The sequence below is a fragment of the Papaver somniferum genome, chromosome 5 (genome assembly GCF_003573695.1).
Source record: "Papaver somniferum cultivar HN1 chromosome 5, ASM357369v1, whole genome shotgun sequence".
NCBI classification, from domain to species: domain Eukaryota; kingdom Viridiplantae; phylum Streptophyta; class Magnoliopsida; order Ranunculales; family Papaveraceae; genus Papaver; species Papaver somniferum.
The window spans coordinates 133,511,242-133,538,926 of NC_039362.1; the positions used below are offsets into that span (position 1 = coordinate 133,511,242).

Consider the following 27,685-nt stretch of genomic DNA (forward strand, 5'->3'; position numbering starts at 1 on the left):
TTTCTAAATTTATTCTTAATAACTTGGAGAAGATTCTGATTAAACCAATGAACTTGTAGTTCTTCATTAATCATAGATTCCTTCAATGTTTCGCAGTCCATCTCAAAAATGACCTTTGTGAAAACAACTCAGGACCTTGTGATTGCCAGTAGTATTTAGAGGACACAACTAACCACTGTGCTAACTCATAAAAAAAAAATTAATTGCATATTTTAATTTCAGATTGTAGTTGAAACAAAATAAAATATAAACGAATTGAATAGATTCTTAACAGTTGGTTAGACGAACCAATAGGATTAATTTGTTTTGTGCACACTCTTTAAATGAGTGTGCATAAAATTGGACTCGAGCCTTTACATATTTATACATGAAAATTTTATAATAATATAATATGATACGAACATTAATACATGAAGGTTTTGTTTTATCATATAGTGATGAATATATTGAAGTCCTCATAATGTGTCCATCAACATTTATTTTGGATCAAAAATGGGGAGAACATTTTTTTTCTTCTTTTATCAACCACTTACATTTCACTATTACTAAATTTAGTTATCGCGATGAACTCAAAAAAAGGATTTAGTATAAAGTTGATTCATATAGATTCTAAAGAATCATCTTTATATTCAGGTGACCAGTTAACACCGGACGAAAGGCTTCAAAGGCTCGTCGAACAATCAAAAGCTCAAGCACGTTACATCAAGTAAAAAATATTGCTCCAAAGCAATGCAACATGCTCAATGAATCATGATGTTATACGGTTACCTATAGTTTACGAACCCAAAATGTTTTACGTCGCAAAGGTTGGTTTAGGTACGTTTCCAGGTAGACGACAACCATTCAATAATTACTATTTGATGGTTGATTCAGGTAGTGATGAGACGTGGGTTCAATGCGAAGGTGCCACTGAAGCTTTTAATCAAGATATGTCACTTTATCCTTGGAATTTGTCAACTACATATCATTATGTGCCTTGTAATACACATACTCATTGCGTGAAAGAAAACTGCAATTCTAATGGTCAATGCACTTATACAACTGACTACGCGAGTGGATCATCATTATTTGGTATCTTTGCTGTAGAAAAATTCACTCTAGGTTCCGATACTGGTGGATTTGAAAATATTGAATTACACACGGGTTGTGGTTTCCGTCAAGAGAACTTTGAAAATTTTATCGGTAATAATCATTTACATGGTAAACCAGATATTATTGCAGGAATACTAGGGTTAGGATCCGGAAAATGAGCTTTTATAAATCAATTAGGTGTTGTTGGACAAGGTAAATTTTCGTACTGCTTCGAGATTTTTAATTCGAATATCGAGGGGTCGGATACATATTTAAGGTTTGGTGCAGATGCTATAATTGGAGGCCCGGGTCAAGAAATACGTACAACTCCCATTATTGTGCCTACGTTCAATTTTTCGTTCTATTACTTAGGTATAGAAGATATTAGTGTGGGTAATAAAAGAGTAGGATTTCCTAGAGGTACTTTCGAGCTTAAAAGTGAAGATGAAGGCGGGGCCATCATAGATTTTGGTACTCCAATATCTATTATGTATGAATATCATCTTGATGTAGTTGCGGATTTGGTGAATGAACATTTTAAATTGCTCGAAGTTGAATATATTGGTCCCAACAAAGTTTTGATGTTTGTTTCCATATGAGGGAAAACTTTGATATTGCTAATTATCCTTCCATAACATTTCATTTTCAGCAGGCTGACTATTTTATTTCAGATTATAGAGCTAATTTTGTAATGATCGGTGAAAATGTTTGTTTAGGAATTTTCAGAGGGGAGAGTAATTCACACCGACTTTGGTTTTAGGAGCTAATCAACAAGCTACTAAAGTATTTTGCATAATGTTATGGATCAGTCACTTTCATTTGCTACGGAGTATTGCAACTGAAATTCATGAAGAGACAATGCCTTCATCTAGCAAATCTGGCAAGGATAAATTCATTTTATCCGAAATTCAATAAATTATATTTTTTGAAGCATGTTTTTTTTTAATTACGTAAAGTATGTATGTTGTTAATCCTTTCACTAGTTAGATAGAGACAAACAACCATTTAGTCTATTCTAGACTGATGTTGGTCTCCCTTTAGGAGCAGTGTCTTTGTATTATTTTTATTTTCATGGGTAATTTGACATGAAATCTGGGGGTAAGGAAAGACATTGCTTATATCTTGATAACGTGTTTTCTTGATGACAGAACGTACAATAAGAACTTGTATAATATGCTACCTACTTCTGTGATGTTGTGGCTATTTTAGTTATACCTCAACTAAGCATTCAAACTGAAGATGCTTTATCACTCACTATTAAAAAAGTTATGGATGACTTTTTGTAAAATAGGGATGTGAGTAAAATATTAGAAATGAGTAGTACTTGCTGGTTGATTTATATATATGTTTATCTTTTATAAGGCAGTTAAGAGGTTTAGCCACTATTTTCCGTCATAATCTTTCAGTTGAGTATAACCTAGTAACCAAGAACTTTGAAACACTAGGAAGCTTTCCTGCCTTTCCAGATCAAGAACTTCAGGATTTCTCAGAATAAATGGGACTGAGGTATAACACATGCTTAACAAGAACCGAAGTGTTCTTAATTTAATACCATGTCTCATTGGTTACTCATCTAATACCATGTTCTTAATCTACGCACTTTTTATCAGCTAAGTTTTAGTTGCATACTTGCAGGGGCTTATATGAAATTCTGCTCATTTAGTGTGCAAAAGAACTGAAACATTCTTATATCTCGAGTCTCATAGAATACAAAGATAGTCAAGGTAATATAGATAAACCATGACAGATACTGTAGATCTCCATGAATGAGGTATTGATCTGGGTTTAAGAGATAGATATAACATGTTTTATTAATTGATGTATACGCATGCTTCTCCATTTGGAGAAAAAAGTAATGCATATATGTGGAATGAAAACCAAAATTATAATAGATTAGACTGAATTATTTTCACGACTTTTTGCAACATCATGAAGATTTTGATCATCTTCAGGGACTTAACATTACGAAGCATTGTCATGTTATCAATCTTTTTTTCTTCACAGATGATTGTTAGTTATTCTTTCAAGCAACTTATTCTCGTATGCGGCATCTTCGACACCTACTTCATATCTTTGGGAAAGATTCTGGTTAAGTGATTAACATGCAGAAACCTACCATCTCATCTTACTATTATAAAGAAAAGAGGCATTTTTGGTAGAAGACCCCCTATATATATTACTAAGTTGCCCTCATTAAAATTAACAAGCTCTATTATGGAGTATCATGTAAGAGGGAGGATCCTTTCACACTTTTGTTCTCATACTATCTCACACGTAGGACGTTATTTTTGTGAATAAGAACTAAACCACAACGTATTTGAAGCTAATATCCTGGGGTTATGTTCCTCTTACCAAGTTCCAGATGCCTACCAAAAATGAGTACATTCTGAAATATAAAACCTCACAATCTCTCGATCTTAATTTCAATATAGCTAAAAATCAGTTGATTTTCAACGGCTCATTTCCAAAATAATAGATGTTGGTGTTATACATCTCGGGATACGCTCATTTCGGTAGGAAAGTCGAGCTTTGTAAGAGGAACTTATCCCCAAAATATTAGCTTCAAATCCGTTATGGTTTGATTTATGTTCGCAAAAATCACGTCCAACGTGTGAGAATAAAAGTGTGAGGGGATCCCTCCTCATCATGTAATTTCATTAAAAATAAAGGGTAGAAACGTATATTAGATAACATTGGATTAAAAAGCCATTACATATTTACGGAAATGCCATTGTTTTAAAAAATATCAAAAAAATTAAGAATTTAAATCTTTCAAATATTTGGGTAGCTCTTTGAATTAAAGAGTACAAATAACAAAAAATACAAATATCTACCTAAATATTTAGGTAGCTCTTTGAATTTGGTTAGTTTTTTCAAACTTATATCTATGTAAAAGGTACAAATAAGAATTTATTTTATAAAGTGTGAGGGGATCCCTCATCATCATGTAATTTCAAAAGATTTCATTGCTTTCAAATTTTATTTCAAGGATGTGCATTGCACATTGTGTCCTCACTCGTTAACATGCACAAATCTACCATTTTCTTTGGTAACTCACAAATCCAAAAGTTTTTGTTGATGGAACTTGGACAAAAATACTTTGGGATTCCTCTTTTGACGCACACGTCAAGACAAAAAGAGATTTTATTTTTTTGATGCCAGTTGCAGAAGAGTTTTTGTTTTTTTAGATAAAAGAGATTTTATTTAAGCAATGACAGGCGCAATATGCCTGCCTAGTAAGGTTTCAAGACAACTAGGTACATTGTGTAGTTCTTCCACATAAGAGTTATCTAACCTCATTTTATTAGCAATGCTATCTGCTAAGCAATTATAATCTCTCAAAATATGACTAAAACTCCAAAAACTGAAAGAATTCAACAATAACTTTATGTCTCTAATAATTTTCATGTATTCCCATTTGACAAAGAGTTTGTCAGAGTTAACTGAATTAACCACATTTTGTGCATCAACTAAAATGTTGATTCTTGTGTGTCCCATTGCTTTGACTCATCTCACTGCTTCCAAGATAGTTGTGCATTCTCCTTCTTCTGGATCCCTTATTCTATGTGAAAAAGCGGGGGTCTAACAACACCACCCAATATTTCTCTTAGCAATCTGTATGGACTAACTTCGAAATACTTTGCTAGAGAATCAACTAGACAGTCAGAATCAATCTAGATAAAAGTATCTCAAGGAGTTAATATCTCTCTTTTTGATTTGATTTTTACTCAAGCTAAAAACAATAGCGAGTCTTTATCAAATACAAGGAATAACTTGGACGGTACCAAAGACCAATGTCAAAGTGTTAATCAATTAAATCAACAACCACAAGGTCGGATCTCTAATCGATTAAACTTTAATGCACAACCTGTATTATTTCAATTATAAAGATAAATAATATAATGCCGAAAATGAAATAACACAAACACCAGAAATTTTGTTAACGAAGAAACCACAAATGCAGAAAAACCCAGGGACCTAGTCCAGATTGAATACACACTGTATTAAGCCGCTACAGACACTAGCCTACTCCAAGCTAACTTCGGACTGGACTACAGTTGAACCCCAATCAGTCTCCCACTAATTCAAGGTAAAGTTGTACTCCTACGCCTCTGATCCCAGCAGGACACTGCGCACTTGATTCCCTTAGCTGATCTCACCCCACAACTAAGAGTTGCTGCAACCCAAAATCGCAGACTTGATAATAAACAAATCTGTCTCACACAGAAAAGTCTATCAAAGGATAAATATGTCTCCCACTTTGCTCCGTCTTAAGATATAAAATCAAGGTGAACAAGAACCAATTGATAATCCGGTCTTATATTCCCGAAGAACAGCCTAGATTAATCAATCACCTCTCAACAATCCTTCTTGACTACACAAGCGGTTTGTCGAGGAATCACAAACAGTGAGACGAAGATGTTTGTGACTTCTTTATCTTGCCTATCGTAGAACTCTCACGATCTCAAGCCAATCAAAGATTGTACTCGTACGATAAAAGATGCAAGATCAGATCACACAACTACGATAAAAGTAGTATCGATCTGGCTTCACAATCCCAATGAAGTCTTTAAGTCGTTAACCTGGTTTTAGAGAAGAAAACCAAAGGTTAAAGGAGAATCGACTCTAGAGAGCGCACTAGTATCACACAAACGTGTGTGGATCAGTTTTTCACAATTTTAGATGTCTCCTTTATACAGCCTTCAAATCAGGGTTTTGGCATAGTTACAAAGCAATCCATATTCACCATTAGATGAAAACCTGACTTAGTTCAAGCTAATATTTCTCAACCGTTAGATTGAAAACTTAGCTTGTCACACACACTCGAGTAGACGTTTACTGGGTTTGCGAAAACCATGCCCAAACGTGTACGTGTATGTTGGTTCAACATAGTAACCCAAAAGGTTAACCATATGAGAATTTCATATTAACCTTGTTCTTCTTCACCATAACTAGTTCAATTGACTCAAATGAACTAGTTAGAGAGTTGTTCAATTGCTATGAGATCTTATGTAACTACACAAGACACAGTTGCAACAAAGATGATTCGATTCGATTGAATCGGCTCATTAACTTTATATCCACGGTTTGCATAAAGCATTCCTTAGTAATTGAAGTTTCATGTTCAGACCACATCTTTAGATCATAACCACTTAAGCTCACAAACAAGTTCGCGGACTTAAGACAACCGGTGGAGTTTTCCAAACTCAGCAGAAAATCTCGGCAAAAAGACTTTTGCCAGTTCGCGGACTAGGTTCGTGGACTGAGTTCGCGGACTTACACGCAAACGAGTTTTTGGAAAATCCCAGCAGAAATTCTCGGTACGAGAACTTTCGTCAGTTCGCGGACTTGGAAAAGCCAATTCCTCCGGTTTCTCTCAATCAATAAAGTTCGAAAACTTCGGATTAAGGATTACATGGTTATGTAATCTAAACTCTCATTCCAATCATTGAGACATTCTCAGAGGACTTTATATAGCCGTTATTCACAGACCGTTTCGCGTCAGAGCAATTATCAAAGTAATTGAAACTTTTCATGACTTTCGTCACTAGGTGAAGATAAACTTGATCAAAGAAAAACGCTTCACCAACACACGATTTCGAGATATAGATAGGCGAGATATACTCGGCTCGAAATATCAAATATGTATGATCCAGTCTATATAGCATACGACTTTTGTCTCATAAGAAGTACAAGATAGAAGAGATAGACTTTTGAGTGACAGATAAGTTCAAGTCTCCACATACCTTTTTGTTGATGAAGTTCCACGGTTCCTTGAGTAGATCTTCGTCGTTGTATGATGAATCTCCATGAAGTCCTTGAGCTCAAATACACTTTTCTATTCTAGTCCGAGACTTAGCTATGTAGGCTAGAAATCAAGACTCATAGTTTTGATCACTAACATTGACAAACATGCTTGAGATAGCAACGCATGCGAGGTCGACCGAGATATGCTCTAAAAATATCCCCCTTTGTCAATTTTAGTGACAAAACTATCAATACATATGGAATACAAAAAAGATAAACTTTAGTGGCTCCTATTCCGTAGTCTAATATTCAATGTTCCCTGAAATCTTCGTCCTTCCAAGTACTCCAATGATCCCAAAGGTTGTAAGTTTAGCATCACCGTTGTTGAAGATTCGTAGCTATAACAATGAGAGAAATCGAGATTCTCGATCATCATTATACAGTGGCATAGTATTATTATGTAACATCAAAGTCCAATTGCATCACGAATTTAACAATAATACTACAATGATATGTATCACTCCCCCTTAGTCAATACTCCATATCGATTATGGAAACCACTCCCCCTTACACAATGATCCGAAAACCATATGTATTTGTAGTGTGAACTACAATATTTCTCCCCCTTTTTGTCAATAAAATTGGCAAAGGTACAAGAACGGGATCATAATGAAATTTCCACAAGAGACATTTCATAGACTAAAAGAAAAATACATACCAACTTAATTTAGATGCAATCATAAAGCCGAAGCTAAATGCATTCATCAAGGAGTTTTAAGATACAAGATAACCCGTATAAAATTCCACAGCCGCACACCCCGCAAGATATTACCATTAAGCACAAGTTCAAAAGAACTCTCCCCCATTTGATGTCATTCCCGAAAAAACAACAAGAGCGACCTTAATTTCGAAAGAAAAGAAGGATTTTTTAATTGGACACCAAAAACCATGGAAATGATTTTCTATATCCAAAACTCAACCAAATTAATCACAAGTAAACCCATGATTAATTTAATCGGAATACGCAACTAAATCAAACCACAAAAGTGATCAATTTAATTGATTGTGCTCAACATAAGAAAAATCACGGAGCTACGACTAAGATAACCACACGGATATGACTACCTTAATCGTTCAAATACTCAACATACGGAAAACCTTACGGAATATACGACTACATCAACCAATAGAACATAGTTAGTATAGCCGTTCATATACTCAACACAAGAACTTGTGGAACATATGAAAACTCAACTAGACTAATTACAAGAGAACCCATAATTAATCTAATTGGAATACAAACAACCAAACTAATCACGAAAGTAATCAATTTAATTGTCAAAAGTTTTGCTCGACAAAAAAAGACTTTCAGAGCAAATAACTAAATAACCAACCAAGATGATTAATTTAGTTCATAATGCTCAACATATATCATCTTATGGAACAACCATCAAATCCAATAAGAATAATCGACTTAGTTGTATCGTTCTCAACATAAAACACACAATGGAGCCTTCACGGTAATATAAAAAGAATGGATCAAAGAAGATCAATACCGCGGAATACATACAAGGATCTATTCTATCTTTGCATCACTATATGCATAATGACGTAATAGACTTTGTCATTGTTACACAAAAGATTTTATCCTATTTTCTATCAAGTAAATGACTGCATAGGCATAACTTTTGTATTTGTCAAAAGTCCATTCGTCCTTTCATCAATACGAATACCAATTTATGAACGACTTTACTTTTGACAACATATGTGACTTTCAAGTTCACGGATGCAAACAATACATATACATAAACAATTGCAACTACAATAACAATCTTTGCCCTTAGAAGGTAGAATCAATCTTTTTCGCACGGATTTATACCAAGAGTGGTTACCAAAAGCGTATAAAAAGATTTCCTTAACAAATAAGAACATACAAAGTCATTGACGACTATGCACCATAGTTCACATGAGATGATTGTGAACACTCAAGAATATATAGCAATGTGAACTACTACCCATTCTCGAACTTCCTTCTTTGTGATTCACCAACATCACTCTTGTAACAGCCACAAAATAGCTTAGAATAGGATTTCTCCAAGAATCCCAGTTCTCAAGTCCAAGAGAATAGAACAAGTGAAACGAAACGGAGCAAACACTAAAAAAAAGAGACAAGACAAAGACCAATATTAACTCATCCAAATTCAAAAATTCTCATTTCCATTTTGAAGGGAATTCAATAAGGAAGAGAATGCAAAAAGAATGAGGTAAATCCGAGTTCGGACGAGCGGCCAAAACAAGTTTACCGAATATCGACGTCAAGTATGCATACGGGTTTGCGAACTTAAACCCCTGGATTTTGATTTTGAATGTTGTTATGCATACTTGGTATGTGTACAATGTAGTCCAAACATCCCGAACTATTATTTTCAAACCTAAACATTTAAGAACCTTAAACACAGATCAAGTTAGGTAAAAATGAACGATAAGCAAGATTATTATAAGTATTCTAAGCAAATAAAAGTACAAATCTTGCTCAAGTTTATAGACATACCTTTTTAGATGAATCCAGTCGAATTCTACCGCCTTACCGAACATAATATGTGTATCCCAATTCTTGTGCTTCCCTCACCGTATACAAAGCAGGGCATTCCTTGGTGAAGATGCACTTCCAACACAATCAAATTGCGTTGGGGGTGAACAAAGTCTTGCTCACCACAAGTGACCTTTGGATTATCATGAAAGAGATCACTTTTAGAACCTTTCACATCCAATTTCATTTTTCCAAAAAACTTGTTAAGTTCCAACATCATGGATACTGCCTTTTCCATAGTCATGGAGTTTTCTGGAAGATCATTCCTTTTTACACTCAAAACATCATTGTCTTTCTTCGGTATCCACTTCTGAGTGCGTTTAGGAACAGTCGGGAACTTTCTTCCCATCACTCTCTTCTATAATTCTTGGAAGAGAATTGGATTGACTATTCTTTTACAAGTTAGTCTTTCTCCAATTGGGAGCAACGGATCTTGTCTTCGTCTTTACGAAGTTATCGTTTTGATAACCATTACGATTATGAAAAGGATTCGTACGACGTTTATAGGCAAATCTAGGTCTATCATAGCACTGATTCCTTTGCCTAAAGGTTAGACAATTACAACCTGTAACGTTAAGAGGATCAGTCTTAACGTATGATCTTGGTTTCACAACTTCTTGTGATGCCCAAACAAGAACATCATGAATTTTCTCATTCCTTATACGGAAACGACATCTCCTTTCCAGGTGACCTTTATTTCCGCAATAGTGGCAAACATAAGGAATGTTCTTACCTCGATCCGTGTGTGCTAACTTTGGAGGTTGGTAAACTTTGCTATTTTGAACCTTAACTGTCGGAGAAGGTATTTCACTTTTTCCATCAGTGGAAACCTTTTGTTGAGAAGAATCACTAGCCTTGACAAATTTTACCTCTTTGCTAGTACTTGGAGCATTTATTCCCTTATAGCCCAATCCTCGTGTATCACGATGATTTTTACTTGCTCCTAACATAGTGGTTAATTTTCTTGAACTAGTATTGAACTTTTTCAAGTTATCTTCCAACATCTTGATTTTATCAAGAGCAGCAGCTAAATCAGCCTCAAGGCGTTTTTCTCGAGTGAGATAAGCGCTTTCTCTGTCGTCAAAACTTGTTTGCTGGAAGTTAAACCTTGCTTCAGATTCTGCAAGTTTCTCTTCCAACAAAAAGTACTTTTGATAAAGATTATCACATTCAAGTGACTTCATACGTAGGTTTTCCTCAGAATCTTTGAGGATCGATTCGGTAAAACGATTCGAAAAATAAACACCTGCGTAACATCTTCTCAATTTCTTGTTTTCTCGACAGAGAGGAGTCAGAAGAGATGTGACATGAGAAGTTGTAATCGTCTTCATATTCCACGAATCCAAAAACTTAACATACTCTGAGACTTCCTCATCAACATCTCTACCAATATCTGAATCACCTTCATCAGAAAGTTCATCCAACTGTTCTTCTAGGAGAGTTTCCCAATCAACAGTTTTTACATCAAGAGAATGTTTGGATATTGACTTAGATGTGACAGTTCTATCAGGTGAATCCAAGCTTTTAGAATCATCTGGTAATTTCTGTACTGGTACATTATTAGAGATAGACTCGTCCATAATCAGATCGCTACAAACACAGACTTATAAGGTCTTTAACGTGTTTTCCTGCTCTGATACCAAATGAAAAAGCGGGGGTCTAACAACAACACCCAATATTTCGCTTAGCAATCTGTATGGACTAACTCCGAAATACTTTGCTAGAGAATCAACTAGACAGTCAGACTCAATCTAGATAAAAGTATCTCAAGGAGTTAATATCTCTCTCTTGATTTGATTTTTACTCAAGCTAAAAACAATAGCGAGTCTTTATCAAATACAAGGAATAACTTGGACGGTACCAAAGACCAATGTCCAAGTGTTAATCAATGAAATCAACAACCACAAGGTCGGATCTCTAATCGATTAAACTTTAATGCACAACCTGTATTATTTCAATTATAAAGATAAACAATATAATGCGTAAAATGAAATAACACAGACACCAGAAATTTTGTTAACGAGGAAACCGCAAATGCAGAAAACCCCCAGGACCTAGTCCAGATTGAATACACACTGTATTAAGCCGCTACAGACACTAGCCTACTCCAAGCTAACTTCGGACTGGACTATAGTTGAACCCCAATCATTCTCCCACTAACTCAAGGTACAGTTGTACTCCTACGCCTATGATCCCAGCAGGACACTGCGCACTTGATTCCCTTAGCTGATCTCACCCACAACTAAGAGTTGCTGCAACCCAAAATCGCAGACTTGATAATAAACAAATCTGTCTCACACAGAAAAGTCTATCAAAGGATAAATTTGTCTCCCACAGAAAAACCCTAGGTTTTGTTCCGTCTTAAGATATAAAAGCAAGGTGAACAGGAACCAATTGATAATCCGGTCTTATATTCCCGAAGAACAGCCTAGATTAATCAATCACCTCTCAACAATCCTTCTTGACTACACAAGCGGTTTGTCGAGGAATCACAAACAGTGAGACGAATATGTTTGTGACTTCTTTATCTTCCCTATCAGAGAACTCTCACGATCTCAAGACAATCAAAGATTTTACTTGTACGATAGAAGATGCAAGATCAGATCACACAACTACGATAAAAGTAGTATCAGTCTGGCTTCACAATCCCAATGAAGTCTTTAAGTCGTTAACCTGGTTTTAGAGAAGAAAACCAAAGGTTAAAGGAGAATCGATTCTAGCGAGCGCACTAGTATCACACAGACGTGTGAGGATCAGTTTTGCACAATGCTAGATGTCTCCTTTATATAGCCTTCAAATCAGGGTTTTGGCTTAGTTACAAAGCAATCCATATTCACCGTTAGATGAAAACCTGATTTAGATTCAATCTAATATTTCTCAACCGTTAGATCGAAAACTTAGCTTGTAACACACACTTGGGTAGACGTTTGCTGGGTTTGCGAATACCATGCCCAAACGTGTACGTGTATGTTGGTTCAACATAGTAACCCAAAAGGTTAACCATATGAGCATTTCATATTAACCTTGTTCTTCTTCACCATAACTAGTTCAATTGACTCAAATGAACTAGTTAGAGAGTTGTTAAATTGCTATGAGATCTTATGTAACTACACAAGACACAATTGAAACAAAGATGATTCGATTCGATTGAATCGGCTCATGAACTTTATAGCCACGGTTTGCATAAAGCATTCCTTAGTAATTTAAGTTTCATGTTCAGACCACATCTTTAGATCATAACCACTTAAGCTCACAAACAAGTTCGCGGAATTAAGACAACCGGTGGAGTTTTCCAAACTCAGCAGAAAATCTCGGGAAAGAGACTTTCGCCAGTTCGCGGACTAGGTTCGTGGACTGAGTTCGCGAACTTACACGCAAATGAGGTTTTGGAAAATCCCAGCAGAAATTCTCGGTACGAGAACTTTCGTCAGTTCGCGGAGTGGGTTCGCGGACTTGGCAAAGCCAATTCCTCCGGTTTCTCTCAATCAACAAAGTTCAAAAACTTCGGATTAAGGAATACATGGTTATGTAATCTAAACTCTCATTCCAATCATTGAGACATTCTCAGAGGACGTTATATAGCCGTTATTCACAGACCGTTTCGTGTTAGAGCAATTCTCAAAGTAATTGAAACTTTTCGTGACTTTCGTCACTAGGTGAAGATAAACTTGATCAAAGCAAAACACTTTACCAACACACGATTTTGAGATATAGATAGGCGAGATATACTCGGCTCGAAATATCAAATGTGTATGATCCAGTCTATATAGCATACGACTTTTGTCTCATAAGAAGTAGGAGATATAAGAGATAGACTTTTGAGTGATAAATAAGTTCAAGTCTCCACATACCTTTTTGTTGATGAAGTTCCACGGTTCCTTGAGTAGATCTTCGTCGTCGTATGATGAATCGCCATGAAGTACTTGAGCTCAATTACACTTTTCTATCCTAGTCCGAGACTTAGCTATGTAGGCTATAAATCAAGACTCATAGTTTTGATCACTAACATTGACATACATGCTTGAGATAGCAACGCATGCGAGGTCGACCGAGCTATGCTCTAACACTATCTGCATAGGAGCCTTTGATTCCATTGAGTTCACCTGCATTAGAAACCAACACCATACCGGTGCCACAAATGTTAGAATCATAATCGAAAGAAGCATCGACATAAATATTTAATGAGTTAGAATCAAAATGAATTTTCAGGTTGCAGTTTATATGATCTGAGCTAGTCTGAGTATCCATATTTTGATTTGGCAGGCTGGAGAAGCTGATCAAATGATATTTTATTCTAGCCACAATATTGATAGGGGTTTAGAACTTTATCCCTAAAGACGCATTCACATCTTTCCTTCCATATTATCCAGCATGCTACCATGAGAGTCTTCCTCCAGTAATCCAGTTCTTCTGAGTTTGAATTTCTGACATTATTGAACCAAGAAATAATCCAGTCCTGAATATTGTGACAATTCATGATAACTTGATTAATGTTGATGTTAAGCATCCTCCAGATAGCTTTGGCACGCTTGCAAGTAAGCAGCAGATGAAAGAGAGATTCTTCTTCAGCTTGACATATGTTGCAGTGTTGTTCTATAGTATGATTATGTTTAGCTAATCTTTCTCTAGTCGTAACCAAATTCTTGAGGCATTTCCATGTAAAAAGAATGAATATATGTGGTAGTTTCATCTTCCACAGACACTTCCACACAATTTTGGGGATATAACTAATACTGACTTGATGTTGAATTGTTCTTTGTGTGAGTTTATTATAGGAACTTTTGACTGAGAAAACTCCATCTTTTTCAGGAGGCCATCTTAGAATGTCTTCTTCTAAATGAGAGAGCTGCATTAACTTGATCCTTTCAGCAATATCTGGTAAAAATAGTGTGTTGAGCAAAGAAATGTTCCAACTGTTTGTGTCAGAGATAATGAGTTCACTGACATAAGTATATTGGTAATGAGAGCTATCAACAGGAACAACCATATCATTGAATCCCAGAATCCATCTATCCTTACATATCATAGTGCTATTGTTTACCTCCATAAAGTAATGCAGTTGTAGAATAGAGAGACCTTGTTCAATTTCTTTCCCGACCCAAGAGGTGTTATTCTTTTGAGAATTAATGTGCAGAAAATCTTCTTGTTTGTAATATTTAGCTTTGAGAACTTTGCTTAACAGATGATTCTCTTGATGATAAATTCTCCATGCTAACTTTGTGAGAAGAGCATGGTTTAGCATTTCAAGGTCCCTGAAAGCTAGGCCTCCAAGATCTTTAGATATGCACATATTCTGCCAAGCTATAAGATAATCTCCCTTGTTAGATTTAAAATCCCACCAGAAATTCCTTTGAGCAGTATCTAGTTTCTTCAAGAGTTTTTTGGCATTTTAAAGGTGCTCATCTGGTAAGTAGGGATGAAATTAAGAATTGCCTTGACCATTGTGGTTCTGTCAGCCTGGTGCATGGTGGTACCTTTCCAAGTACCTAATCTGTTATCAAAAGACAATTGGATATCTTCAAAAGATCTAACTTTATATTTCCCAATAATGAGGAGAGAACCTAAATATTTCTCTTTTTTGTCCATTAACTTAACACCCAATATCTGTCTTAAGGTTTCACAAGGGCTAGGATCCATATTGCCACTGAAATGCACTGAAGACTTGTCAAAATTGATGACTTGACCAGATTGTGAACTAAAATCATTCAAAACTTGAAGTAAATTAGTCACACTGGTTAAATTAGCATGATTGAAGATGAGACAATCATTTGAAAAAAGTAGATGATTAATAGGAGGGGTACCTCTTGCAGCTGAGATCCCTTTAATGCTTTTATCATAATGGGAAGCAACCATTGTCCTTGAAAACCATTCCATGGCTAAGATGAAGAGATAAGGTGAAAGATGATCACCTTGTCTTATTCTTCTTGTAGGGTTGAATTCCTCACAAGGAGAACCATTAAGAAGAACAGATAGAGAAGTTGTACTAATACATTGATGAATCGTCTAACACCATTCTTCAGAAAAACCAAAACTTGTGAGCATCTTCAAGAGAAAAGGTCATTCAAGCCTATCAAAAGCTTTAGACATGTCTAGCTTGAGAGCTAACCAGCCTCCTTCACCTTGTTTTCTTTTCATTGAATGAATGAGTTCATGAACAATGATGGTGTTATCATTAATGAATCTACCATAGACATATGCAGCTTGATACGGAGATATGATTGTGTCCATAAATGGCTTCATCTTATTAACCAAAATTTTAGAAATAATCTTATAGGAAGTGTTGCATAAACCAATTGGTCTGAATTCTGGAGGAGTACTTGGTTTATTCTTCTTAGGGATAAGAGAAATAAAAGTCTTGTTAAGCTGCTTGGGTAAATGTTTAGTAATGAAGAACCTTTTGACCATCTCACAAACATCAGCTCCAACTGTGCTCCATTGAGATTTGTAGAATCCAGCTTGAAAACCTTGAGGACCAGGTGCAGACCAATTTTCCATACTTTTAAGGGTCTTGAATATTTCTTCATCAGTGGGAAGTAACAGTAATTTTCTATTATCTTCATCTGAAATAAGATTAGGCAGGAGAGAGTAATGATGTTCATCTATAACATATGAAGTAGAAGTACTTATATCTTTGAAATGCATGGTAAGAAGCATAGAGATGTCTTCCCTTGTATGAACCCAAGAACCATTATTATCCCTCAAGGAGTCAATGTTATTTCTTGCTATTTTCCTCTTTGTTAAGGTGTGGAAGTACTTAGTATTGTAATCCATATCCTTCAAAAAGTTGTCCCTGGACTTTTGCTTGTTAAATTCACTTTGAATTATATACCATTTATTTAACTCCTTACTTATCTCTTCTGCCTTAACAGTATTTTCCTTGGAAAATGGAAGCTTTTGTATTTCAGCTAACTCTTGTTGCAGATTATCCACATTTTGATTGATGTTACCAAAGTGCAGTTTATTCCATTTAGAGAGAGCAGTTCTAGTGAATTGTAGTCTCTTAATGAATTTGAAGCCTGGTGAACCATGAACTTCTTTGTCCCGTGCTTTAGATATCTCAGTAGTACAACTTGTATCATGTAACCGAGTGAAATTTTTTTTTTAATGGCTTCCACAAATTTGGTTGTGAGTAATCCGTGACTAGCACAATGGGACAGTGATCACTTCCATGTTGAATTAGATGAAGAAGCTTGGAGTCTTGAAACTGAGAATTCCAAGCAGCATTAACAAGAGCCATGTCAATTCTGGATTTTTTCTTGCCTGTACCAAGACTGTTACTTGTCCATGTGTGTTCTCTACCAACAAAACCCAAGTCATCTAAACCAATGTCTTGAAGTATTGAATTGACCAGACCATCTGAAGAAGAAGAAGCAGAAGAAGTATTGTCTTGAAGATGAAAATTCAAGTCTCCCAATAGCACCCAAGATTGTGTAATGTTGGAACCTATATCTTTGATGAAATCCCACTGATTCTTCTTTTTAGAATAGTTGCAGTAATCATACATACAAGAGAGAAGCCACTCAGGTTCATTTGGGTGACTTTGAACTATTGCATGAAACATGTTGTCATCACAACCAACAATATCACAAACAAAACCGTTTTTCCACATGAGAACTAAGCCACCTGAGCGACCTACTGGCTGAAGATATCTAATATTAGGGTATCTAAATGGTGCCAGTAAAGTTCTCATTTTATCCTCATAAATAATTGTCTTTTGTTCTACAGTTCACCCATAAAAAGCAAAAGATTAATTATTACAAGTTGCAAGATACTATACGAGTAAAACAACTCTATGAAATAAGACCAACAGATAGAGGCAAACACTTGAGAGTTGAGACAAAGCTCAAAATTATGTAATTCCTTTTTTTATACACACAATCTGGTCTTGCTCTAGGTGTTTTCGTATCCTTCAGACTTGTTATTGCTTCCCTTTAAGACACTGAACTTGCGGGGGGGGGGGGGGGGGGGGGGGGGGGGGGGGAGGCATTGACCTTATGTCATTTCACGATGCATGTTTCATGAAACTGATGATTGCATGACAGGCCCTGAATTTCAGCTCCCTCATCATATGAAGTGAGGCATTTGCAGCATTGTTGTGCCACAATTGTTGGAAATTATATTCGTTGAGCGACAAAACTTTAATTAGCACCAATAGGACTATCCAACTCCATGATAAAAAGAAACAATTACCGCATCGTGAAACAACACGTTCATCTGCCAATTCTCCACCATTCATTGTTAGAAGAACCATTTTCTTTTCTCTTGTGCTATGTTTCTCCTCGCTATTAATCTAGACTCTACATCTTGGAAGCATACTGAGATCTGCTTATGATGCACCTTCCTGCTTTATCAATCCCAATATGATGAAATTAGATAGTTGATAGATTTGTGTAACGGACTTACAGATGGGTGATTTTCTATCAGTCATACCTGGCCTACCTCAGCATAAAGAAATTCAATGATGCAAGGGAAACAGCAGCTAAGTGCGATCTTAATGACACATGCCAAAGCAACACAAGAGATGGAAAAACATACATCAAATGCCAGAAAAACTACAGTCAACCTGCACATATAAACAGTTTCAAATGTAAGAAGAAGAAGAAATGAGAAAATGGAAGGAGGGTGTAGTTTGTGAGAATTGTATATACGACAACAGGTAAATCAGTTACTTCACTTGTTACTGCAGTATCTTTGGAAATTAGGCATATTCACGAACGAGCGATTTTCGCCCATGATGATGTATCATGTATATCTCGGGGGGACGAGAAATCAAGAGAAGGGCTGCGCTGGACATTTGTAAACCAAGATCAACTGTTCGACTCTAAAGTCAATAAAATCATACCTAAGGCTGGCTAATAATATGTACTTGTCCCTACTTGAAAAAATAAAGAAAAGGAAAATAAGAAGAAGAAAAGACCATTCCCATGAATTTTAAGTGCTTTCATAAGAAAGTAATAACAATGATGCATCAGAAGTGTACAGTGCACTTGTCTCAGAGATAAAAGCCCTCTGTAAGTCTTAATCCATCAAAGAGACTCTTTTGTCTTTCCTTATTATAAAAACATGGTCCATTTGGAACACACAATCTCACTTTGAATGTTATGGCCTTCGTAAAGAATGGACAAAATCAATGCCTCACAAAACATGCAAGAAGCAACATAATCAAATAGGGAGTATTCCGAAGAGAAAGCAAAAAATAATGTAAACAAGTTTCAATGACAGCCTAGGATATTGCAACCAGTTATAGTTAATCAGTTCAATAATTGCATCAGGTACAAGGTGTGTACCAATATAGACGCGAAGCATTCTGCAAGAGGACTTCACCACCAGAGACAACCCATCCACCTCATAGAGGATGCTATTGTACGGGGAATTCACCTCGCTTAGCAAAACTGAGAGTCAATTCATTACCAGAATGAGCAAGGACACCACTGAAGAATTAAATACAGAAAAAGGGTTGATTGATGTTTATAAGTTATAAAGTGTGTCCTGTAACTCTTGTTTTACTCACTCAAAGTAACGAGTCAAAAAATTGTTTTCAAGTGATAAAGTGTGTCCTGTTTCTAAATACCCTATGCTTTCAGATAACTACTGAAATTCCTAACACAGATTTCATTTGATAATGATGACAACTGAGAGTGCAATGTGAGAATAGCTTGAAGGACACTAAGATTTCAAATTTTCAATACTATTTTAGACTTAACTACTTTCTAATCCAAAAATCTTAATTCAGAATCCTCAACAAATATCTAAAAGTGGTTAATTGAAATTTAACAAACTGAAATTAAATAAAAATTTGAATAACCTTGAACGACTCCCAGAATTTGAATCCCCTCCACTTTCTTCCTCCTCACTATCATCGACATCAGAATCGGAAGACCGATAGAAACAATTGAAAAGGCTAAATTCCAAGCAATATCAATTGCAACAACAGGTTTTGAATACCCCCAAACAACTCTACGTTAAGTTGCATCGCTGCTGTTTCTCTAACTAAAGGTGATGCACCACCACGACGACTAGAAGAAAAGATAGTCGGTTAGACGTACTTTATGGTGATGGATCTCCATTCCATTTTGTGACCTAATTAGTGGCTCGGTTATGTCTGGTGATACTGTGATTGATGTTTCCGCCATTAGTCGCAGTCGAGAGAGCAATTACAAAGACTTGCACCTTGTTTGTTTGCAGCTGACTCATCTGAGTCATCTGGATCTGAATCGTCTGGATCTGAGTGAAATTACCTGACTCATCTGGATCTGACTCACTAAGGTCTGAGTCAGAAAATATGTTTGTTTTGTGAGTCAGACCTGACTCAGCTGACTGGATTTTTTTGGACAGAAAATGCCCTTGTGCACATTTCAAACCATAACATTTATCACTACTGAAACATCACAAATTGTTCCATTCCAGTCTAAACAACTTCCCTTTTTTGATGGAATTAAACATATTAAACATCATAAAACAATAAAATCTAAAGATTAAAGTCCTACAAACATAAAAGAAGAAACAAAAATCTAAAGGAGACTAGCTATCTCATCACGTAAGTTGTTCATATATATCTGCTCTTGTCGTCCAAATAGACGAGGTGCATTTTCTTCCGTTTCCGCTTCCACTTCGACTTCCACCTGTGTCTCATTCATATCAAATGTCTCATTCTCATATTCTTTAAATAGCCAATCATCCAATGCATTACGACGTAGAAAGTTATGTATTGACATGCAAGCAATAACGATATCTCTTTGAGTCTCAAATGAGTAAGAAGGCATTTTACTTAAGACGGGAAATCTTACTTTCAATACCCCGAATGCTCTCTCAATCACATTCCTCAATCGAGCATGGGCTTGATTAAACTTCTCCTCTTTTGCCGTTGGAGGAACTCTTCGGTAATCACCTATCCAATACCTTATGTTGCGATACTCTCGAGTCATGAGCAGTGCCTTCCCATCCAACCACTACATACAAAAAGTACATATCCCAATCACATATCGCAAGCACGTTTTGGGTACATTCTCCTCTTCCCCTTCCTCTATACGGTATTTGCTTCTCGACTGGAATGCTCGCACTAATTAGAGTGTCATCCAATGCACCAACAACACCTTTAAAAGCACCTTCTCTGAGACGTTTATGCCTTTTAGTTATAGCTGGCTTGTCAAATACATTAGACGGAGGAACTAAAACTTCAGCAGACCAAATCTTCATAGCAGCCAACACTTCATGAAAATACTTACTAACCGTTTCACCCGAATGTTGAAAGTGATACAAAATTACACGATTCCTACAGTTGTGCCAAATTGTATATAAGAACATTGACATCTTCTCCTCTACTTCTATATATTTACTATCCTCTAAAAGTCCTTTGGCTCGGAACTCATTGCATAATAGGGTAAAAGGAACCTTACTCATTCTCAATAGGTTGTACATATTCCTCGGATTTCCATCTAACAGGTCTTGGGTGAAAGCCTTTCCCGTTAAAATTGACTTCTTGTACTTCGGGCGTACACGCCGTTTAGCCTTCTTAAGTTTCTTCACTAACAAGCATAAAGCTACTAGTTGAGATAATAGCGTTTTCATTTTCCTGAAAAGACCAAGTAGATGAAAGAAAATCAATTTCAATACAATATTTAGTAGAGATGACTACGACTAATTTCTTCTGAGTAATTGCACTGCTAGATTCACTCATAGTAAGTTATCAGCTCAGAAGATCGTTATATTCTCAATGTCAACCGATTCTCCTCTTCAAGATTATTAGTATTACTTTGAGTCAGTCAAGTACCCAAACTCAAAGAAAGTCATAATCTCATATGCTAATGCAAAATCATCCACATCTAAACACTTAGGGTCACAAGATGAAATTCTAGGATCCCGCCAGAGTTGATTGAGGCTATTCCTTCTGCTCAGGTGGAACTTGGGGTCAGGTTTAGCTCTCAGGATGAGGTCATAACCCACACGTCTTATCACGCTGAACAATGATGTGAATGTGATCATGAAACAAATTCAAACCAGCTCAAGCAACCAACTCCCAGTTTACAGGGGGTTGTTTTTCATGTAACAATACTTTGATGGTTTAGGTATCCGATATTTCAACTCAAAAATAATTATTCATTCATTCACAAACCTATATAAGAAAATGAGTACTTGCCTGTATTTAAGTTCTCCCCTTCTCTAAACCCTCTTCCTTGTAGCCTTTCAATCTGCAATGAAATGAAAGAAAAAGGTTAAAAGCATAAATAAGAAAATAACCAGCAAGCAATTCAATGTAACCAATAAGAAAATACGTATTCATTCATTCAACATTCACTCATTAAGCACAAATAAGCACAAATAATACTGATTCATCCATTAACTTCAATAAATACTCATTCAACATTCAACATAAAATAAAACTCGAGTACGTAAGTAACAAACACGAATGTTTTGTAACCCTAACATCTCTAACTATTTCCTAATTTATCAACATCTCAGTGGATGAGTATTCAAGATTTCTCAACGTTCTTTTAAAAGTTTGTGTACAAAGGCAACACGACGCTCATCGCTTTTCAAACTGACAAACAATTTCTGCCAACCAGGCATATCTGAAGCTTTTAGAGTTATGCTCAAATACTCATCCATTGTGATGCAATCAGTCTCAAGTAAATTATCCAAAGCTTTCATGAATTCGGCTGCGCTATCCTTTTCTAGAGCAAGTTTCTTATGTTGAAGATGAGTCTCCATCGATGTTACAATAGAACAAACTTTCTCAGTTAATAGATCACTTGATTCTTCCTCCATTTCCTTCTTCCTTTTCCTGCCACTCCCCTTTGCATTGAGACTAGAATCAACCTCGTTGTCATCCTCATGATTTTTTTCTTTTCCATGACTTGTACGAGATTCAGATCCATTATTTGAAACCCCTGCAGTTATAGAAGTTCCAGCTGAACAAGGCGGTTCCACTCTTCCAGGCGTATCTCTATTAGCTCCAGTGGAGAATTTCCCATCAAATAAATTCTGCAACTTCTCTGCATCTTCCAGCCCCTTGTTCTTGAATTGACTAGCGTTTTTGATTGTCTGCATCAATTAGAAAGTAAAAATTAATAAATATGTTCAGCTGTTTATACAATCAAAGTTATAATTAGATGCACCAAACAGAACATTACGGTTCATTAAGGTTATGGAAACATTTAACACATTATGCAAGATACAGTAGTAATATTTACAACATAAAATGTTGTTATCTCTATACTCTCACGGGTGCTTGATAGAACCTTAGATCAAAATAAAATAGTACAAAGTGATGATACTGCTTGCCCATTACCTAAAAAAAAGACTTGCATGGGTGCAGATCAGCTCAAAATTTTGTGATCTCTTTATATGTTGAAGCTATTTAGGCAGATGTCTCCCCATTCAGTTGTCGTTGATATAGTTTTTTTTTCTTCCCAAAATCATTCCCTATTTACGTGAGAGTATAGAGATAACAACATTTTATGTTGTAAATATTACTACTGTATCTTCAAGATGTTAGTTTCGAATCCAAATCGTTTTAAGGAGAAAACAAATTAAAAATAATAATAAATATGTATACGCTTGGTTGGGTTTCAACATTTATTAAAAATACTACCACAACATTTTCAAAGATGCACACTTTGGAAAAAAGTTTAAGAAAATTCCACCATACAATAATAATAATAATCTGATATACCATTATGCTAATCTGCTTAATTTAATCAAAGAATGAATCAACCGAAGTTCATAATTCTTCATTTTCTTCCACAGGATGACATATGTAAATGGTGTCACCTATGTTTCTATGGTGTGATGGTGTGTCCATGCAATAGAGACAGACGCATAACTGTGTATATAAGTGATGCAGATGTAGTGGCAAAGTCATATAGTGGCAAGCTTACAAGACCTTTTGTCACTTAAAATACCTTAAGCTCGCCATTTTATCCTTAATGAACCGTAATGTTCATTGTACAAATAAAAGAACAAATGACCATATTATACTGTCACAACATAAGAAAATCACCATATTACCAATGTAATACAGTAGTACCAAAGTTATCTGAATCGACCAACAATGACCATACTATATAGCTCACCTCATATTTCATTGGAAGCTGTCTATGATTCTAGTTAGGAAGTGTTTCCGGTCAGTTTAAACCTTAATTATCAGCTGAAATGACTATGGAATTAGAAAAACATGGTCAAACATGGGTACACGAATCAAGAACTCATAAAATTTGCATGGGGTACACAATTAAGCCCTGGTATTTATCAATAAAAATGGGATATGGTTCATGGTAAGAAGCATGATCAAATTTTAAGCATAATTCAAACTTAATTCCTAAAGCCAAAACACATTGCCTTAACTGGCTTAACCTGATGGCAGAGCGGCGTTTAAAGAAAAACAACGATAGAAGTAAGCCAGACCAGGGCTTACAAGCATAAATTTAATTCAATCATAAAGTCCAAACAAAACTGAAATAGTCTCTTACCTTGTCTAATTCAATCCATTGCTCTTCGCTCCAATCAAATGTGTTCGTCTCCGCGTTATACCCATGTCCGGTTCTTGCTAAGAGACGGGACCAAGTGACATATTGGGTTCGCAAGTAATCCCAGTGGTTTCTCAACTTTTTTTGTGTGATGGTGCTGTCATACTTCTCAGAAAAGAACTTGCACAAATTTCCCCACGAAGTTTGCTTCAAAGAAGTTCCAGAAAATCCATACTCAGTAGCTTGTGCCAAACACTGGTCAATAAATAGCCCTCTAAATTCTGGGACGCTCCTAAAAGTTATCTTATTTGCTTTCTCATCTTCCTTTTTCTCCATAGAGAACTAGCATAAAGTAAAACAAATACAAGACGTGGGTAATTTGAAACAAAAAGAGTGTGCTAACTTTTGAGAATTACCATACAAAGTAATTTACCACTAGGCATGATCTTTATGCATTCAGGATATACGGGTTTAAAATGAAGATAGAATATTTGACAGCGAAAAGTAAAAGCAATGGTTGGCACCAGCTCATTACTGTCCTAATATCAAAAGAGAGATTCGCCAAAAGTAATGATCACTAATCCATAAAAAACCATTTAACAAGCCAGGACAACATGCATAATATTTGATTGTTGGTTACCAAGAGACATGGATCCACCTTAGCATCTAGATTATCATTGCTTTTACTTTTAAACAACATTTCCTGTCTCTCTAAACAACATCATTCCCTTTGCATACAGTAACAAGGTTCTGCCGGCTAGTATCAAGAATTTATGATACATTAATTCATTAATGAAGACAACTTTTCTATTGCTTTCCTGTCCAAAGCACTGTTTTCCTTCAACTTAACAAACTCAGCAACTCAAAATCACACACTAAATATCGAAATGACAACACTTATATAGTAATAAGGATATTGGCTCAGCATTAAGAATCAAATAGATTTCCTATAAGGCTAGGATCCTAGGACTAATTGTACTCTATTTCCCAAAAATTTCCCTGCCCATACTACATTATTTTTTTTAAATTAATACAGGAATACAAGTTTATTAAAGGTAGAATTACATTCTCCATTAAGATTAGCTAAAGTAAGTCACAAAATGCACAATAAACATAGCAATGAAAGATTCAGAAAGATTGAGAAAGTACTTATAATTTCAATAAGGGTTGTTATCATTACAGTTACCTAGAGATTTCTTAACTGTAAAAAGGAAAAACAAAATGAATTCCCTAGTTGTATGGTCTAGTATCCTAGCTATAAACAGGAAAGACCCATGTTCTATCATAATTAGCAAGCACAGTTATATTTCTCCCCTAGGCATTTTCACAAACACCATCAGATATTCAACCAGAAAATCTAAATAAAAACCCATCTTCTAAATCAAATAAAACCCATATGAAAATGAAAGAACATGTTCGACCATAAAATATTAATAAAAACCCATGTTCCGAATCACATAAAACCCATATGAAAATGAGTATGGATGAAGAATTATACCTGAAGATGATGAATGATTCTAAAAGAAGCTTTTAAATGATTTGAAAGAGATGGAAAGATGAGACGAGAGTGATGATTGAGATAGAAATTACTCGATTTGTTGAGAGAGGTGAAGAAGATATCAGTTGAGAATAGATCTAGGGTTTGCCTCCTCATCACCCATCTCTGCTTCCGACGGAATGAACGAAGAAAATGAGAAAGGAAATGAGTTTTTTTGATATAAAACGTGAGGGCATTTTCGTCGATTTCAGTGAGTCAGGGGTTTGAACCACCTACTCAGCAGAATTTCAATGCCTGACTCCCTAGGGCCCGAGTCAGGGGTTAGGTTCGACTCAGATGTCGAGTCAGGGGTTGCTAAATTTACAAAACAAACAGTCTGACTGCTGACTCGGCGCGAGTCAGGGGTTGACTCAGACCCAGACACCGAGTCAGCTGCAAACAAACAAGCTCTTGGTCTGAATTATGTCTAAGCTGAAGTGAACTCAAGTCGTAGTCTCGACCTAGTTATTAGGCCGGTTCCTATTGGGGTGGCAAACCCTCATATGCATGTCTGGTGGTCTGGCAAACGGGCCGCGTCACTATAGTAACAAGGTTAAGCGATGAAGTCTCTACCGAGCGGTAGAAACTAAATGGTCGGCGATCAAAGGTACTAGTGTTGTTTAACACGGATGCCTCACGTAATAATGAAAAAGGTTGCTACCGGTAGTTCACTTAATTTCTCTCCTTAGACAAGAGATCGGAGAAAAAGACATACAACTAAATATCCTAGTTTAGTTGGGGGCCATAACTTCCAATTGGGGGCCATGGAATTTTGTTTGCCCCCCAAAATTTTCAGGGGTGTAAATATCACAATATGAATATACTATTTTACCCTTCACTAATTGAAAATCAGTTTCACTAATTAACTATCCTAATTAAGGCCCCTAATCTATATACCCTAATTAAATCAAAGAGAAAATCAGTTTCTCTTTTCATCTTCATCTTCCTCTCCTCCCTTTCTCTTCTCCACCTCCACCATTAACGACTCCACCTCCACCGAGGAAAATTCTTCGAACCGATTCATCGCGTAATCGTCGATGATAAAACTTTAATCGACGATTAACTTCTTCTACAAATATGGCTAAAACAAAGCAAACCGCTCGCAAAGCACTTCAAATTCCTAATCTTGTAGATACGGTGAATGAAAAGGTGTACGTGCGAAGAGCTCCTGAAGCAAGCAAATCGAAACCCAAAAAGGGAATGGCTCCAATTAGAGGGTACGTTAACTTAAACCCACCTCCTATTTGATGTTTTGGTTGTTTTTTGATTGTGTAATCGAGATTGGTAACTGAAAAATAGAAGTTACAGAGTGAGAGTCGTTAGTATCGAAGAAATAATACCCTAACGACTCTTACATTGCATGCTTTTTCTATGAAAAATCGTTAATCTGTTAGTGTAAATATGACGACCCTTGTTCTGCTACTTCGACCTTTTGTGCCCTAGAATAGAGTCGTCGCCATATTAGGTTGAAGATGACGATTGTAGTTTGAAGACCCCAAATTAGTGCGTAACGACTCTGGGTTGAACTTGAACTGCCTTCTGTTGGATAAAACGATAGAGTCGTCAGTAGTATATAATCCCTAGACTAGAGTCGTCAGTAATCTATAATCCCTAGAGTCGTCATCTCTTTTATAGGGTCGGCAATTACTTGTTTGACGACCCAAGTTTAATCTTTAACGACCCTTTAAGGACCAAAATCATCCTCACTGTCCCATTTTTGCAAAGAGTCGTTACCTTATAAATTACAGTCGTTACTCTGTAATGAAGAGTAGTTAGTTTGTTAGAGCATATCATTGACGACTCTTTAACTGATAGAGATAAAGTTGATGTCTTATAAAAAAAAAATTCGTGTTTTGAATGTAGTGACAAGAAAACGAAAGACAAGGTTGAAATCTCGATAACTCCTCCTTCGAAACCTCCCCGCAACGATAAATACTTACTTGCCGGTCCATTGCGCGGAAGAAGGCCGAGTAAGGTATCTATCACCGAACCAAGAGACAAAGGTAATGAGTTGTCCGATTCGTCAGAATCAGACACTCCTGTTGTTTCAGCTAACACTAGTGCTGAAGAAGAAGATGAACAAGAAGAAGAGCAAGTAGAGGAGGAACATGGTGTAGAACACGAGATACAAGAAGAAGATATTCAATAAAAAGAAGAGGAACAAGAATAAGAGCAAGAAGAGGAGGAAGAGGGTGAAGGTAATGGTAGTGGTGATGATGAGGATGATGGTAATGAGGAGGAACAACATAAAGGTAATAATGGCAGTGATGATAA

General features: G+C 36.1%; 2 protein-coding genes and 1 long non-coding RNA gene across 4 annotated transcripts; 1 reads left to right on the plus strand and 2 right to left on the minus strand.

Annotated features, from left to right (window-relative positions):
* The first annotated feature begins 788 nt into the window (after positions 1 to 788).
* On the plus strand, positions 789 to 1,250 carry LOC113279626 (protein ASPARTIC PROTEASE IN GUARD CELL 1-like). Its single transcript, XM_026528302.1, has one exon. The coding sequence runs from the start codon at positions 789 to 791 to the stop codon at positions 1,248 to 1,250; it is 462 nt and encodes a 153-aa protein (XP_026384087.1).
* A 16,142-nt stretch (positions 1,251 to 17,392) lies between these two features.
* Positions 17,393 to 19,532, minus strand: LOC113277826. 2 transcript variants are annotated; one of them, XR_003325154.1, is made up of 4 exons: positions 19,215 to 19,532; positions 18,697 to 18,801; positions 17,840 to 17,972; positions 17,393 to 17,750 (listed from the first exon to the last, which is right to left on the minus strand). It is a non-coding gene; the product is annotated as an uncharacterized LOC113277826 (long non-coding RNA). The 2 variants fall into 2 exon arrangements; XR_003325155.1 differs by lacking the exon at positions 18,697 to 18,801.
* Positions 19,533 to 21,867: 2,335 nt separating this feature from the next.
* On the minus strand, positions 21,868 to 24,210 carry LOC113279627 (L10-interacting MYB domain-containing protein-like). The gene is made up of 2 exons (XM_026528303.1): positions 23,878 to 24,210; positions 21,868 to 22,450 (listed from the first exon to the last, which is right to left on the minus strand). The coding sequence occupies exons 1-2, from the start codon at positions 24,208 to 24,210 to the stop codon at positions 21,890 to 21,892; spliced, it is 894 nt and encodes a 297-aa protein (XP_026384088.1). The 3' UTR covers positions 21,868 to 21,889.
* Positions 24,211 to 27,685: the final 3,475 nt, after the last annotated feature.

Excerpts from the sequence above, each read along its gene's own strand:
- LOC113279627 (XM_026528303.1), bottom strand. The coding sequence starts at position 24,210 with ATGGAGAAAAAGGAAGATGAGAAAGCAAATAAGATAACTTTTAGGAGC. Across the intron at positions 22,451-23,877 it reads AATGGATTGAATTAGACAAG|ACAATCAAAAACGCTAGTCA; the intron begins GTAAGAGACTAT and ends TAATTGATGCAG.
- LOC113279626 (XM_026528302.1), top strand. The coding sequence starts at position 789 with ATGTTTTACGTCGCAAAGGTTGGTTTAGGTACGTTTCCAGGTAGACGA.